Raw genomic sequence first — 17,397 nt, 5'->3', positions numbered from 1 at the left:
ACATTGAAATTGCCAAGCCAAATCCAATACGAATATTCGAGAAAGGTGACATTGGAATATCGAACCAAATACCGTATTTTTTCTCATTTCCAAAAAAAAAATGGAAGCTTGCATATATCCATTTGGTAAAAAGAAAGAAAGAAAGAAAGAAAGAAAGAAAGAAAGAAAGAAAGAAAGAAAGAAAGAAAGAAAGAAAACGAATTGTATTATTGGATACATGCGCGTACAGAACTGAACGTCCTGTCCACTGAGAAGCGTGTAAATCAATAACTGCTTTTAGTGATTCGGTGCACCACGACAATGACTGTATTGAAATACGAGAACAACACATCACCAGGTACATACGTGCGCTCATTGAAGGAGGTAAGTCTGATACTGCTACACAGCGCACCGTCTCAAAGGGTCGCAAGCGTGATGACACTGGTGACCTAATATACATAGCCTTGGCTAAATCGAGACAAGAAATTTGTACACTGCCTAAAAGCGAGACGTTTTTATTGGACGAGCAGAAATATAGAGCGTAAGTTATTTGCCTCGTGTTATGTCTCAGAAATCGGTGCCTTTGCGCAGCCATCATGACTCTCACGTAGCAGATCATTCGAAACCATCATCAGTTGCAACCGTCTTTCTCTGCTGGGACTTTCATAACCATGGCTGTCCCTTTTGTTCGAAAGGAAACGAATATTTGATCACTTCGAACAGTAAATTCTCGAGTCGAGTACGAATCGAACACCAAAGTCTTTTCCATTCATATTCGAATTTTTTTTTTAGTATTCGCATACCTCTAATAATAATTGAAACATACCTTCTATGTTTTTAGAAGCATGAACCAGCGCAGTAGTCTATGAGTGACGTGGAAGTGGAGCGCAGGAATGAGCTAAGAGCTGCCACGCTACGAACGGATCAGACAGACTGTCTATACCCGTTGGCTCTTGGAAAATAAGTTCGCTAAGCTGTACTGATGCAATTCCTACTTGACTATTTGGGCACGTTTTGAGAACTGCGCTTTTTTATATGGTCCTTAGATGTTGTCACCTTTAACACCAACAAACAAACAAACAAACAAACAAACAAAAAAGCAAGCAAGCAAACAAAATATAATGATTTGAGGGGACAATACGCGCTGATGGGTTTACCCCTTCTTGTACTTCGTCTTTTTGCGCTGTTTCTCTGTAGAAAGTCTAATGAACTGGTCATTTTCATCGATACCCCCTCAAACCCCCACGCTCTCTGCCCCTAAAGAGCAGAAAAGAAAGGGCAGAGGTGTGAAAATGATATTTTGGTACAGTGACAAAGCCGGTGAGTCCTAATTTTCTGTTTGCTTGCAGCATTCCGCTGTACAGAAGACGTGCGCGCGTGACACGTGCGCGGCTGATGAACGCTGGACCTTCCAAGTTTCACGTGCGCGATGGAAACTTAATGATACGCACGCCACGCGAGCAATGTCCGAACACACTTCCAGGCAAGTACTAGCTCGCACACCGTTGACTCCGCCCACTAAGCTTCGTGTTGTTTCGCAGAAATGTCCACGAGCCATTTTTTTTTTTCGTCATCGTCTATATTCTTACCCCTTTTGTTTGCATCTAAGTGTTTGTCATTGCGTCCCTGTTCGAAGCATGACTTGCATCTGCTCCAATATAGAGGGCCCTTTGTCAGCACTGAGAAAGGCACAAACGCGTAGTACAGAGAAAAAAAAAAGAAGCAGAGGAACAAAGTAAAGCAAGAGAGAGAGAGAGAGGGAGAGAGAGAGAAATCGAACGAGAACTAGCATCCCGGAAAAACATTCGCGCGTGCGCTGAGCGTGGCTGTATAACAAACGAGTCGTCCATCAGCGATGACATTTGGAGAGGGCAAGGGATGAAGTGCAGAAAATGGACAAACAATAACAAACAAACAAAAAGACGAAAGAAAATGAACAGCAGGCAAGGCAGGTACTACGTACAAGAGTAGGGCACGTGCGGCGCTGTTCTCGCGCCACTTGCGCCCGGGAGCCAATCGCAAATTTATTACTGCAGCTACGCGCTCCTCACTCCCGCTCTCTTTATTTCGTTATTATTTTTTCTCTAACCTGCCTCGCCCATGACCGGTGCGCAGACGACCGAGTCTTTACGCTTCAGTTTCACGCCCCCGTCTACTTTTTCTTTCTTCCTTGAAAACAGGTAAGAAAGTGGATCAGACGAAAAAGGAAAATGAAGTATGCAGTAAAGCGTGCTGGAATGATCGATACAACCATCATTTTCCTTAATTCGTGTCCACCTCACTACCGGAAAACACGCGCCGCGGTGGCTCAACGGCTGTGGCGTTCGGGTGCGGAGTGTTTTGGGTGCACGGTCAAGACTCCCAGCAGCCGACATCAATGCGGAGCCCTCGACTATGGCGCGTTACATAGCTGCTCTGTTGCTTTGAGACGTTAGACTCACTCACTCACTCACTCACTCACTCACTCACTCACTCACTCACTCACTCACTCACTCACTCACTCACTCACTCACTCACTCACTCACTCACTAAATCACTCACTCACTGAATAATAAATAAATAAATAAATAAATAAATAAATAAATCCTCGTTGTACACACAGAACGAGAGCACGGAAACTATTCAACAATGCCTCGGAAGTATTGTGGCTTCTTCCCGCCTTTCCGGTGAGGTTCCTCTTAGCTTTTTTAGCTTAGCACTTTTTAAGGGCAACAGAATTGGACAAGCGGCTGTAGCTTCACCAGATGTTTATAGTGCTGCAAGTGCTACTGTGCTTTGTGGTGACGGTATACGGTGACAGTATTTGACTGTGATTGTTGTCTATGCTCCTTTCTTTCTTATCTCTACTTTGCCATCACTTTATCTCCCCCTCTCCCCAGGGTAGGGTAGCAAAACGGATCTACCTTGTTAATCTCCTTGTCTATCCCCTTTCTTTTGTCTCTCTCTCTCTCTCTTAGCTTGTAGAAAGCAAATGGCGAAAATGTGTCTCGTGTGTACACTTTCAAAAAAATTGTCCAAGGAATAATCCCCGGTTGCTATCTGAGAAGTTGATTAGCGTGCTATGGAAGGTGGTTATTTGTGGCACACCACGGTTGCACTGTTGCACTATGGCTCAGTGGCGCTCCCTCTAGCATAATTATTATTATGACATTCTCTACATCTTGCTTGAAGCCCATTGGTTGTTGATCGCGTCCAGCTGCCACAATATCCCAGCAGGTTCTTCGGACGACGGTTTGCATCACAGTGCCATAGCATAACACGTTCCGCTGCGCTTGAACAGAATCAAAGCATTGCAAATTCTCCATTAAGCACAAGTGGACTCAGATTGTGCGTGGGGTGATTGAAGTGCGCATATAGAAAGCCTAAGACGTTGCCGCATCAACTGCACTACGAAAAAAAAAATACATCACAGTTTCACCATAAGGGCGATGCAATGAATGCGGTAGCAACGCGCTAGAATATTACACGTAGTGTAAGACTCGTAGCTGTAGTGGCAGTATGAACTGAACCTAAGCTGGCCAAGCAAAAACGAGCTGTTGGGCTAGGGGACCTCTGTCTGAATCCTGCCATTGAAAATTTTCATTTACCGTTATTAATTAAAGCTGACGCTTTTCTCAGCGACTTTACCGCCAGTTTTCTGCATCGGGTATGTTTCAAATCTCCTTCCTGGGCTGATCCCAGAGGTAGTGTACAGCCGCGCCAATAAAATTACATAATTTTCAGGTTTGAGCTATGTTATTGTTTCACACTTTTAATATCTAAGTCTGAGGAGGGGAGAGATGCAAATGAGAGAAAGGCAGGGAGGTTAACCAGACTTAAAACGTCCGGTTTGCTACCATGCATTAGGGGAAGGGAAAAGGGGAAGTAAAGACGAAAAGAAGAGCGTGACAAAAATAAAAGCGTGAGAAAAAAAAGTCTGAGGAGCTTTAAGATAAAAGGCATGCACTGCTGGTGTTTTGTTTCATGACATTTGTCTGTGGGCTGTCATTCTCAAAAGTCTGAGGAATAATGTCGTCAAAAGTGTGAGACCTGATATGAGCAGCTTTAGTGATAGAATGATGTGGCAATATAACCCGCATATACAGCACGTCATATAGCGTGGCATGGCATATACAGCATAAATATACCTTATAGTTGACAGTCACTTAAGTATCCTTACGTGATTTGAATGTGAAAGCTTGACGACTTCTCTAAGTTATCACATTAAAATAATATCTACCTTAACACAGCTTAATATATCTTAATCCACCTTAATCCACCCTAATTCACTCTAATTCACCTCCATCCACGCTGATGATTATTTTTCCTGCCACTTGTTGCGGACATCGCCGGCTTTTCTCCCTCATAGGGCATATGATGCTTTCGCATTTATAATATATATAAGGAACTGCACGGCGACGGCGACGGCAAAAATTCGCTTGGGTTGTCCATATAATTGCCATCGCAATAATATGCGACACACATTCGCTGAATATAAGCGGCAGCACGATAAACTATAGGACAGAGATGTTCACCAGAACGACAGGGGTTGAAGACAGATGTTTGCCATCATTGACGGCAAAATGGTTCTGCTTTAATTACGTTAGCGGCGTGAGACGAATGAAGTTCTTGGCTCCGAGGTTTTTTTTTTTTTCTTCCTGCGTCTGTTATTTAGCGTCGCTTTTCGCCTGCGGCGAAGAACATGCACCCTGCGGTAGCAGATACAGGGGCCGCGACGAGAATAAATCGTCAGTTGAATGTCGGCAGTCTCGTTCTTGTCCTGCTTGCATCTATCTTCGTCCCCAGTTTATCGCACTCTTGTTAATAATTAAATAATGCCACTTTGCGTGGTTTATTTCTTAAACAGATCCGTTAGTTTGGCACAAGTGAACCCCACATATAGAATGACCGTCAAAGAAACTGTTGGCACAACGACAACGACGTGTGAAGGAGCGCTATCAGGGCGTTGCCTGTACAGAGCTCCAGCAGGTGCGATACGGGCTGTCTATAGCCCAGATACCCGCGTGAAGACCATGAGGGTCCCCCACGGAGGTGAGTCACCCCCATTGGGAAGTTTGACGCACGGTAATGAGGGCATGTATAATTCGCGCTTCCTCTGATTGTAGCTTCCAGATGGACGCCACCATACCTGCCTAAGCGTGCGAGACTGCCTTCATTATACGCCCGTCCCTGTAGGACCCTCTTTAGCCTAATTTAGGGCAAATGATTCCCTTCACACCGGCAATAGTACGGCTACAGATGAAAGTATCCATTTTGCGCGATAATCGCAGCTTCGAAAGGGCTGCTTAGTGGCTATAGTGTTGGGCTGCTAAGCATGGAGGTCGCGGGATCGAATCCAGGCCACGGCGGCCGCATTTCGAAGGAAGCGAAATGCGAAAACACCCGTGTATTTAGATTTAGGTGCACGTTAAAGAACTCCAGGTAGTCAAAATTTCCGGAGTCCCCCGATAATCCGATAGTCCGCCTCATAATCAGATCGTAGTTTTTGGCACGTAAAACCTCAAAATTTTTTTTCGAAAGGGCAGAATGAGACTGTGCTTACTGCTCCGCCAAGCATGGCTGGGTTTAAAATATTCGAGGCGAGATGTACTCGATGAGAGTGGCTAGAATATATCGACACACCTACACTGTTTAGCTTTCTTTTAGCGACCATTTTTTACCGGTTAACCACTGTTACGACGTTATCCTTATATTCTTCGGCGCGATGCACCTCTATACATCTATCCGAAATTTGCTTGCGAGTTAGGCTTTCTTAAAAGTCACTTTCTTACTTAAGAAAACAAAAACAAAAAAGATGGCGCTGTGTGCTGTTTCATGTGCCTTCTCCGATCCCGACATCGTGGCTGTGCTATCACAAATTGCGATATGTGCTCTCACGCCGGAACAAAACAGGCCGCTGTGTATGACAACGGGGCGATTCGTTTTGCAAAGGCTTAGTTTTGGGACGAGAGCGCCTGAATCCGGCTACGCACCGATCCCATATTTCAATTTGAAGCAATCGGGCGTACGCAATGTCTTTAATTTCTTCGCGTCCGCATTTCATTCCGGCGTGATTCAATTGAACTGAATGGTTTATAAATCTACCAAGAAAAATAAAAACAGCACACAAGCCTCCTATTTTGTACACAACAGTAATTACATGCGGTTTCTCTCTCATCATTTATAAACGTGCGCGCCGCAAACCGAGTCCTGTTTATGCTCGAAACTTTAACTCGTACGGCATACCGTGAGCGGGCTAGCGAACAATTTCCTCCTTGGAATAAACGAAGCAGCGAAGCGGGTCGCACGATATTCACCCCCTCGTACATTTTCCAGAGAACGAATTGGTGCAGTCACGACTGCTGGTTAAAGTCATCCGATGTGGACGAGCACCGATGTCGTTTGGGTCGTCGAGGTTGGCGCGCGAGCCCTTGCGATAATTCTTTTGCAACAGTTCAGAGTGGCTCCTGCTGGTCGGCTTGAAAGCGAGGGAGAGAGACATAGAAGTGAAGGAAAGGCAGGGAGGTAAACATGACACAGGTTCAGTTTGCTGCCCTACACGGAGGGAGAAGGGGGTCAGGGCATGAAAAATAAAGAAAGAAGAGAATGCGCTCAAGTTGTCGCTTCGTCCGGAGGTGCAGCTCGAAAGCACAGTCGCTCACTGAGGTGTGCATGTCGACTTCAGGAGCTGCAGTAATGCGTTTCCGATCACTGAGGCATATGTGGCCACGGTGCGGGCACTTTCTTTTGTCGTCGTCAGTGATCTCGAGTCGCCACGTTCTAACGTATAGGGCGGAGCGGAAAGCGCTGGTTGTCATAGCGGGAACAGATGCAGGGATTGTTCGAACCACTCCTCGAACCAGCAAGCGTCGCACGACGGCGTGTCGCTGATCTCAATGCGGAACGAATAACTCTTGGCGAATGTCACGTGCCCAGTCACAACAGCGACGCAATAACGTTGTGTCGCAGCTGGTGAGGACTCGCAGTACTAGCTAGAGCTTCGTCGAAAGGCAGTTCGAGAGAAAGCGAAATGGGGTGGCGGCTGTGGGGACAGTTGTGGTGCGAAAACCTCCAGGGCAAAAGTACGCGTGGGCCGCATGCGTAGCTAAGGATTAGGACTCGTTGCGAATACGAATACGGAATCAATACGAGCTAGCTAACCCGTATTGCTTATGCACTGCAGGCTTCAGTTTTGACTCCCTAAACAATACGATGCATTTTCACGTCTTGCGTCAGTTTTTGAAAGAATCGTAAAGTAACAATGTACGTTAGCATCACGCATTTTATTATTATTATTATTATTATTATTATTATTATTATTATTATTATTATTTCTGATCCTGTTTGTACTAACCCACCCTGCTATGTCTCCTACTGAGACAGTAGTATGCGCAAATAAATTTCACAAAGAAATTAAACCAAAGCTTAGCAATCGTAAGCAGCGTGCTTGTTTATTATTATAATAATAATAATAATAATAATAATAATAATAATAATAATAATAATAATAATAATAATAATAATAATAATAATTTGCAAACCAGCACACCAGTTTGTCGCGAACGGTCAACTGAGCTCTTACTGTCTTTCTCCCTTTCTTTTCCCATTATGCTCTCCGTGTCAAGTACCGCAAGGGCAATTCTCAGGAAAAAAGAAAAAAAACATTCAGTGCGACAGGCACATCTGTAGAAACAAGGCGCTCACGATAGTATATATAGTAGTTGTAGCGTGCGGTTGTTTCCGTGTTGGAGTGCCTTCTATTACAGCAGGACGAACGATCCATCGATATCTCGATCGATTGGTTTATTGATTGACTGATTAATTAATTTCTTTATTTATTAAATTTGTAATAACGGTGAAAAACACCTAGCTTGCTGGTCTCTCCAGAATGACAAATATGTTTAACAAACTAGAGGAGAATACGAGGTCAAAATAATCCTTACAGAAGCAACAAAGCAGGTTACTGGCGCACGCGGTAACTTATAAAATAGAAGAAGAATGGATTTCTAAAAAATGGAACCGTAACACGTCCAGCAAAAAAAACAACAATTGTTTTGCTAAAAAATAGAGAAATACCAAGATCACCGCAGGAAACATACTCGGAACAGTCATTTTCTTTATCATGAACAAGAATGTGGTGTTAAGCTCCCGCCTTAGTTTGCATCGTAAACTTCGCCATAACGACGTCCCTTCATCTCGTCGAGCCCGCAGTATCACCACACTTTTTTTTTAGTTAGCTTGCTCATCTTTAATACATCTATCCATTGCTATTATTAACCGAAGGTCCCGTTGCAGTCTTTGACTTTGGGACCCTCGTCTGTACATATCCTTTTACCCATTCACTGTACTTAAAGAATAATAAACTGAAACTTATTGAAAAAAAAGCTTTCGTGTGTGAGCGTTGTTCGTACATACGTACAGTGCACACAGGTTGGTTCTTCTGGCGCTTCGCATCCCAGCAGCAGCACACCTCCTGTCGGAGGAACCTTTTCTGTTATGCTTGTGATAATACAGTGGGGCTAAACTTGAGGTTTCCGTCCGTTCCCATACCAGTGTGAGGAGCGCATAAAAATATATATATATCTACGAGGTTTATTTTTGGCCTTCTATGCATTTAACATTTCTTCATTCGCACTTAAAAAAACCATGACTGCAGGGCCATCTTGCGTGGCATCTTTCAATTTTTCGTTTCTACGCCGCCTGATAATCCCTCATTCCAAGAACTGCATGTGCTTGTGACATTCTGCTGACACGCGCTGGGTTGTAGTTTCCTTCAATAGGCCGCTTACTCCGCCCCACGTATTCTAGGTTGTCCGTACTAGAGTATTTTTGTACCATAATAAATCTGGTGTAATGTCATACAATAAAGAAATTACTCGGAAACACTGACAAATGAATGAGTGAATGAATGAATGAATGAATGAATGAATGAATGAATGAATGAATGAATGAATGAATGAATGAATGAATGAATGAATGAATGAATGAATGCGACGATTCCACTCACTGTGGGAATGAATGCTAAGCGAAACAATTTGCACGTAGCTGGCTATGCAGCATTGTTTAAGGTTATTCGACGCGAGAGACCAGATAGACCAACGTGTTTGTGTAGAGCAAGCACGTTTGTGTGTGACTCGAGCTTGTGTGTGACATCAGAAGCAAGACGACGACGACGAAGGTGACGGCGACAGTAGGAGTGCGATGGCACGACGAAATTTCCTTTTTTTATCATCTAGGAAGAAACGTTATTAACCCTCTCCGTTACATCCAGGGGCCATGACTGGCACAATGTCGCGCAGTGTGTTCGTATATAGCGTCACCAGCTGCGAGACAAGGAATGGAGAACGTGAGCCGATCCCCAAAGGCCGCAGTCTAACGCAGGGCCTTATACCTGCCACGAGGCAAGAATGGGAGGGACTCTCGAGGCACGCGAAAGTAAGACAGTGGCAATTGTCTGTGTGGCCGAATGGAAACTGGCACGCGCGCTCACGTGCTACGTTGCGTTCTATGTCTCGCGAGTTCGTGCTGTAATAACGAGGCGCAGGCACCAGTCGTCCTAAAGAGCTGGCTGGCGTTTGCGCGAGAGAAACGTCCGGGCGATCGTGGCCGTGCGGGTAGACAATGCAGCTTGTTGTCCGTGGGACAAGGCTTTTTTTTTTTTCTGTAGTCATGTTTATTTTTAGGACCCATTGTTTCACTGGAACACACTACGAGGAACACACACACACACACAAAACAAAGGGACCTCCCGATAACGCCACATTGAATTCGATATTTACTTGGACATCGAGAAATTCCTTACGATGTCTTCGTGGTTCTCAGCCTTCGCAGTATATTGAGGACGAGAATGCAAGTGCGCTACGCCGATATTAAAGCGCGTGGCGTGCGAGAAACTTTCGTTGAAAGTGTGACGCACATTCGTGATGGACAGCCCTCCCCCCCCTCCCCCCCAGTTTGTAAAGTTGCCAAATGACATCGTGTGCTTGAAGGTTTAGAACTGTTGTTTTGGAAATTATAATTGCTATTGTATTTTTGAAGAATGTTTAGTGTTTGTATTGTGAATTAATATGTTGGAAATCAACAAAGAACAAGAGAGATCGTGGCTTACGGGTATAGCATTAGGCTTTTGTGCTCGGAGTCGTCAGGTTCGATTTCACCATCGGAAACTCAATTTTTTTTTTCTTTTAATTAAACAAGTCAGAAACGAGACGAGACCGACCTATACCTACCGCGAGGTGTCTGGAATGAGCCAAATAATGATTCGCATTCATAAATAAATACTTTGTTTAATTAAATTGCGCGTCTATTTTCATTCACTTCAAGCAAGCCACCGCCACCAAGGCAAAAGAGAAAGAAACAATACGCGCCAGACATAACAGTGGGTAAATTAGTGCGATGCAATGCCATTCACTTAAGGTGGTGCCCACCAAAACAACTGTACGTACGTCCAGCGGTCAATGCTACAGAAATAAGAGCAGAAGACGTCTTTAAAAATTCGCGAAATCGAGGCCGTTTTTCAACCTAATTTTGAGATATCGTATATACCCCAATACCCCACGTTTGCTCGGGTGAATCCATAAGCCTCTTGATAAAAAATTATATAGTCTAGTACAGCCGAAAACTATCGCTAGTACTTTTGAAGGGCGTATGAATTTGATCGCTTGCACAGCTTCGCCGTCTTTGATGTATATAAACGGATCAGATTGGCATGCACCTCCTATGGATCTTTTTTTTTCTCCACAAAGAACAGCTCTTTCTGTAACATTGCCTTCTTCCTATACATAAGTGCCAATTCTCCCGAATTTTTTCGCAAAGTTTACGAATTGGGGCTCGTTTTACGATTTAGGAATGTTGCGTCAATATTTACGAAAAATAAATTTTATTCGCGAAAATGTTGCGCGTCATCGGCGCCTAACATTCGTTTGGAAGTCTTCTAGTGACGAAGTCTTCTAGTGGGATCAAGTCTATAGAGACAAGTTCCTGAATCAGGCGAAATCGGACAGCAGCAAATTCAATGAAAACGTTGCAGTTGTTTTTAAAAAAAACGTGCTTGTCAATCTTTTCCGTGTGAAGTTTGCTGTTGCTTGCATGCTGGGTCTACAGTTAAATTATCACGGATCTCTCTTACAGACAGTTACATCTCTCACAGACAGTCACAGACAGTCACAGACAGTGCTTTACAGTTGCTTGGGGCAACTGTAAAGGGGAAAAATATCCGTGCTACCCTTCTCCCCAATTCTCGGGTGTCATCACCGCGATATTTTAGGAATTTTAAAGTTCAAATGTTCAAATGTTCTCAAACTTATTTGTACTGCTTTTTATGTTTTTTTTTTCAGCGAAGCTGTTAATGCGGCTAGAAGCACTCCAAAACGTTATATCCAGTTCTCACTGTTTTCTACAAAAACTAGATCACTCACGAAGTTTATATCTTGAGAACAAGTGGGGCGTAATCCAGGGAAATGTGCAACCAAATGTGGAAATGCATGTGTCAATTAGGTATAAATGAAAATTGCTAAACCGTGTGCATTGCAGCCTATTTAGAGGCGTCATATTAAACGCTTCAAACGTTTCTCCGCATTCCTGGAAGGACCGAAAAAGGTAGAGATTTCCCGTCATGAGGAAACGGGGGCCACTTCATGGCATACGTGTACCGTGAAGTTTGAATTGAGTAGGTTAATTATGCGCTTTGAAAATAATTACTAAACGCTTGCCATCTGCCAATTTTTGTGCGCTATACAAGTCATTAGTTATTTTCCCCCGGTCTCCTCGGTGAACTATGCGAGACACGGTGTTTGCACTTCGTTGAATTAGGAATCATGTTGTGAGGGACGAGCGATAAGTGATTAATCTGTCTGTTTTAATTGCAGGCCTTTCATGAAGTTACTTTTGTCAAGCATTCCAAGGTGTCATACTGCCGTTATTCGCAATGTTTCCCAGACTCTTAAAATATTTGCACACGATACAAACTTCAATTTCGGAGAAAATGTGGGTAGCTGATGTCTAAAGTGTGGCAAAAGCGATCACGTTCGTGGCTTAAATAAAAGCATTACAAGTAATCATTGAAATCACGTTTTTGTGTCTGTTCTTATTCCTTTTTTTTCCTGCGTGCTATGAGGCTTACCTGGTGTTCCCCGTGAACTAAACGAGGCAGTTTTCTTAATATTTGGTGAGAGTAAAGGCCAGGTAATGGGTGATGTGTAGGCAACATTGAAAGTGGTTGAGTTAATTGGGGCCTTGTCAATAAAGTACGTAGGCAAGCGCTTTAGAGCGTTATGACTGTGTATTACGAGCGGCACAAATTTTAGCCTGTCGCTCTGGAAGGACTACAAAATCCACCGACGTGAAATTTCGCGAAAATGGGTGGAATGCTACGGCAAATCCCTGTACGAACTCAAACGCATATGAATCAGATACAGCCTTTGTAAAACATTTCTTAATGAAGAGTTGGAAAGCGTCATGCGGCCGCTATCAGGTATGCTTCACAATTTGCCGACATAACTGTAGATTACACCAGGCTCATATTTCATGGAAATCAGGAGCCATGGCAAGTTAAACATGTGGCAATATTTCTACGTTCCTGGCCTAATTGGAAGCGTTGTAAATAATTACTGAAGCCGTTTTTCACCCCTTTTATGAGTCATAAGGCGTTTGCAGTTGGTTTTCTCAAGTGTCCTCGGTAAGCTAAACAAGGCACCTTGTTTATATTTGGCGAGAATAATGGGCGCGTTATGGGTAATGTGCAGGCAAAGTTGAAGGTGCGGGGACTAATTATGGCCTTTGCAGAAAATTACGTATGCAAGCGATACGGAGCTTTAATTAGTGTGCGTTACGAACAACGCAGAATTCATGCCGTTGCCTTTGAGGAACTGTGAACGCAACCGAGGTCAAATTTAGCAGTAAAGGGGGAGGAGGGGATATGGGGGTGCACTATGATCATTCCTCTGGCGATGTAAAAATTTGCCTGGACGAACTGCTGCCTTTGTAAACATTCCTTACGAAGTGCTCAAAAGCGCTATAAGCTGGCAAGGTCTCAAATGCAAGTCACACACGGACAACGCTTTAGCATATGTTATTAGCCAACTGAAAATCTTTTTTTGCAGCTGCTCTAAAGGAGTAGCCTCGCTGAATATCTGGTTGCGATTCTCCAATGCCGCACGAGCATGCAGTGTGTGTGTGTGTGTGTGTGTGTGTGTGTGTGTGTGTGTGTGTGTGTGTGTGTGTGTGTGTGTGTGTGTGTGTGTGTGTGTGTGTGTGTGTGTGTGTGTGTGTGTGTGTGTGTGTGTGTGTGTGTGTGTGTGTGTGTGTGTGTGTGTGTGTGTGTGTGTGTGTGTGTGTGTGTGTGTGTGTGTGTGTGTGTGTGTGTGTGTGTGTGTGTGTGTGTGTGTGTGTGTGTGTGTGTGTGTGTGTGTGTGTGTGTGTGTGTGTGTGTGTGTGTGTGTGTGTGTGTGTGTGTGTGTGTGTGTGTGTGTGTGTGTGTGTGTGTGTGTGTGTGTGTGTGTGTGTGTGTGTGTGTGTGTGTGTGTGTGTGTGTGTGTGTGTGTGTGTGTGTGTGTGTGTGTGTGTGTGTGTGTGTGTGTGTGTGTGTGTGTGTGTGTGTGTGTGTGTGTGTGTGTGTGTGTGTGTGTGTGTGTGTGTGTGTGTGTGTGTGTGTGTGTGTGTGTGTGTGTGTGTGTGTGTGTGTGTGTGTGTGTGTGTGTGTGTGTGTGTGTGTGTGTGTGTGTGTGTGTGTGTGTGTGTGTGTGTGTGTGTGTGTGTGTGTGTGTGTGTGTGTGTGTGTGTGTGTGTGTGTGTGTGTGTGTGTGTGTGTGTGTGTGTGTGTGTGTGTGTGTGTGTGTGTGTGTGTGTGTGTGTGTGTGTGTGTGTGTGTGTGTGTGTGTGTGTGTGTGTGTGTGTGTGTGTGTGTGTGTGTGTGTGTGTGTGTTATTTCTTTTCTTTCGTTTTATTCGGACTGTGGCAGCGCGCGCTGTATCTATCCGTACGAATTACATTATCATAGGTTCGTATTGGTGTGTGTAGTGATTCGTGATGAAGCCCAACTGTGAGTGTGCATTGCGTGTCTACGCACGCCTTACGGGCTAGAAACTGCTAGGCACCGAAAAATTTAAGGAAATCCACGCATGCGCCATATTAGTAGACATGTAACTATGTAGCCATCCGAGAAACATTAGAATGTGTGCATAACGTTTGAGTGCTACAAAGCCGACTACACTAAACAATATTGAGACACGACAGAAATAAATAAATAAATAAATAAGTAAATAAATAAATAAATACAGAAGGAAAGAAATATTCACAGAGGCAAGCATATTCTACAGCCTATGCTATAGCTGTATATGCACTTCGTAAAACCAGTGTTTTTCTTATTGGGACGGGATACGGTATCTGTTTCCTTTTTTGTTTTTTTCTAGAGGGATGGAAAGGCGACGCTTCTCTTTCATTTTTTCTAGTGAAACATTTAAAAGGTCAAAACTCCACGTCGTTGTGACAGACAGATCGCGTTCAAGCGTTGCTCACATAGTAGCAACGAAAAAGCCTGTCGCCTCGAAAGGACGCGCTGTAATTTCCGCGTGATAACAGTCACGCAACCATATGCTCTTTTCCAAACAAGGACGCTGCATCCTTGGTGGTGTGACAACTTACAAGCTGCGCGCTGCAGCAGTCACAGCTTCCACCATTCCGCCCACGCCGGAACTTGGCACGCGTCGCACGGCCGAAACGAGGCGAAGGCGACGATTTATTTACGTATTTACGTAACCTGTGTCTCATAACGCAAGACAGAAGAAAAAAAAAGGAACTCTGTAAAGCAGTATACGCGCTCGGAGCAACGCCACAAAACTTCACCGCACCGCAATCGAGGGGTTCCGTGCAGGGACGCTCTGCGCTGAAAACATTAAATTGAGGTAGATATGGCACTTGAGCGCTAAAAGCTAAAGTTGGCAGCGCATCATCGTACGTGTCTATTTCTTAACGCATGTCAAGAAGATTAATGGACAAACAAACTAAGCAGAAAGAAAGACAACTGAAGCTGCCATGTAAGGGTCGTCGACACCCCCGTTCCAAATGTTATCGCCCTTGCCCTTTGCAGTAGACGATGGTATACGCAGAGCTGGGTTCGGGCAGCTTTACATATTCAAGGGACCACCGAAACCAGACTCAAATAAAAAAGAAAAGCCAACACCCGTGAAACAAGTGTGGAGAATTCACAGCTCAGGCGAGATTTGGAAGCGCGCTCACCGCCTCCGTTAGGCTTAGCTACTTCCTGAGCCGAAAAGGGGGAGTTTCGTGGCGACCGCAGCTCTTTTTCACAAACACTAAATTCGCTACAGTGCACGTCGGAGACGAGACGCACGCTCGTCTGCCGCAGATTAGTCGGGCACTGCGAGATCAAACGACGCCGCCCGCGGAGTGAGCGCCGACGATGGTCTTTCGTGTATAGCGCACAAGCATAGATGCGCCCCCGTAGCTGCGAGCGAGCTTTCCGGAGTTGTGTAGGTGTCGCACCGGTGTTTCGTTTCCCCACGAAAGCGACGACGCTAAAGGCGCGCCAGCCTCGGCCAAAGCAGCGGACGCGGGATTGCCTTCGCTCGTGGCTTTAAGACGGCAGTTCCTCTCGAACACCGAAAGGAGGGCTCCGCCGCAGTCGCTCAAGAGCCAAGAAAACAGCGAGACACTGCGAGCGGCGGCCTCCGCGAGGCCTAGCGGTTCCGGAAAGCGGAGCGCGCGCGCGCGCGCGCGATCTAGGGAGGGGGGAGGGGGGGTCACAAGCAGCAGTGGGGCCGCTGTGGTACTACTCACTTGAGGATCTCCTTCTCGCGGTCCTCCTCTTCCTTCTGGCGTGCCATGACCGACTCGATGATGCGGCGCTCTTCCTCGGTCAGGTGGCTCAGGTCCGGCATGGGCGGAGGCCCCGCGCCGCTCATGGGGGGCCCCGCCGCTTTCGGCGCCGCCGACGTCATGGCACGAGCCGCCGGCGGCAGCACGGAGCCGAGGGGCCCCTTGGGTCCTCCGAACAGCGGGAACGAGAACACGCTGGCAGCCGTCGGACGCACGCCGCCCACCACCGCGACGCTTCATTGGGCAGCTACGGCGGGGCCGGCCTCGCGAGCCACTGCCGCCCGCCGGCGCAGCCGACGACACATCATCGCGGGCCGCAGAAGGCAGCGGCGGCGGTGGCCGCACGGCGCGCGCGGCTCGCGCGCGTGAGCGCGCTCGCTTCTCTCACGCCGCTGGCCGCGAGCGCCCGCTTAGGCCTTCTTCGCCGCCCGAGACGACGACGCGCTCACCGCACTCCTCACCCCACATGCGGGAACCAAAACCAGGCACGGCGGCGGCCCCGCCGATCAAGCAAGGAACACAGCAGCGCACTGGGAACAGCAGGGCCCCCCTTCTACTTTCGACGGCGCGCACACAGACGACGAAGACGGCGGAGACGACGCGGGGTCCCCCCGTCCGCACCGTAGAATAGGAACCACTGCCGCGAACACTCCGCGTTTCGTGCCCCCGCTCTTGGCCACCAAAAAGAAACAACCAAGCGCTCTCGGTGATTCGGCACCCGCGGCTGTGTGCCTGCGCTGCTCGGGCTGCCGAGGGGACGGCGGCGGCGCAGGCGGTGGGCTTCTCCTGACGTCAACGCGCCGACGCCGCGGCCAATCGACGCGCCACACTTCCGGGTCGTCACGCTCGCCCGCGCGCGTCACTTCCGCCGCCGTCGCTGCTTCCGGCACAGCCGTGACCGAGCGTCTCAATGGAAGCCGCAGCCGCGGCTCCAGCCGCGCGAAGAAGGCGCGACGCACGTTTCTCATCACGAGCGACTATGGGGAAGGCAGCAGCTCGCCACCTGTCGCTCTCGTTAGGTTGCATGTGACTCGCCTCGCGTGACCACTTCTGACACCAGATAGGTATAGACTAATGCAATAACTGTTCGTAACTTTTCCGACACGGGGTGCAAAATCACCGAAGATCTAAAATGCAAGCACGCAAGAAGGTACCCCGGAGTTTGAGCGCACCTTAACAGCAAACGCTTCGATGCTGTGTCCAACGACCATTGAAGGTTCCGGCGCATGCCACCGAAAGGGCACTTCACCATGAAATGACTCATAGTGCGGAGAAGCCGAATCCTAGAAACCAACGTGCATGCTTGACGCGGGGTGAAAAGGTGTCGCACGCCTCACTCTGACAGGTCCCGTAAGGGTGCGTGGCACTACTTTGTTCAGTAAAGAAACCCAAATACGAAGCAACGATGCAGCTCCATACCTAAAAGAACGACTTAATTTTTAAACGACATGTTGAAAAAAACTAAATCGTTGGGTTTTACCTGCCATAACCACGATCCGATTATGAGGCGCGCCGTAGTGGGGGACTTCGAATTAATTTTGACCGCCTGGAGTTCTCTAACTTGCACCCAAATCTAAATAAACGAGTGTTTTTGCATTTCGCCCC

At 46.6% G+C, this 17,397-nt stretch overlaps 1 protein-coding gene across 2 annotated transcripts in view; it reads right to left on the bottom strand.

Annotated features, from left to right (window-relative positions):
• Rim (Rab3 interacting molecule) overlaps positions 1–16,565 on the bottom strand; it is a 150,672-nt gene extending 134,107 nt beyond the window's left edge. For both annotated transcript variants that reach the window (XM_050184672.3, XM_050184671.3), the window contains exon 1: positions 15,754–16,565. In XM_050184672.3, coding sequence (XP_050040629.1) covers positions 15,754–15,914 — 161 coding nt within the window. In that variant the 5' untranslated portion in view covers positions 15,915–16,565. The remainder of the gene's footprint in view (positions 1–15,753) is intronic.
• Positions 16,566–17,397: the final 832 nt, after the last annotated feature.

Source organism: Dermacentor andersoni, chromosome 4, assembly GCF_023375885.2.
Source record: "Dermacentor andersoni chromosome 4, qqDerAnde1_hic_scaffold, whole genome shotgun sequence".
In the NCBI taxonomy this organism is placed as follows: Eukaryota; Metazoa; Arthropoda; class Arachnida; order Ixodida; family Ixodidae; genus Dermacentor; species Dermacentor andersoni.
The sequence above is the reverse complement of the archived record's forward strand: the minus strand, read 5'-3'. Positions and strand labels throughout refer to the sequence as shown.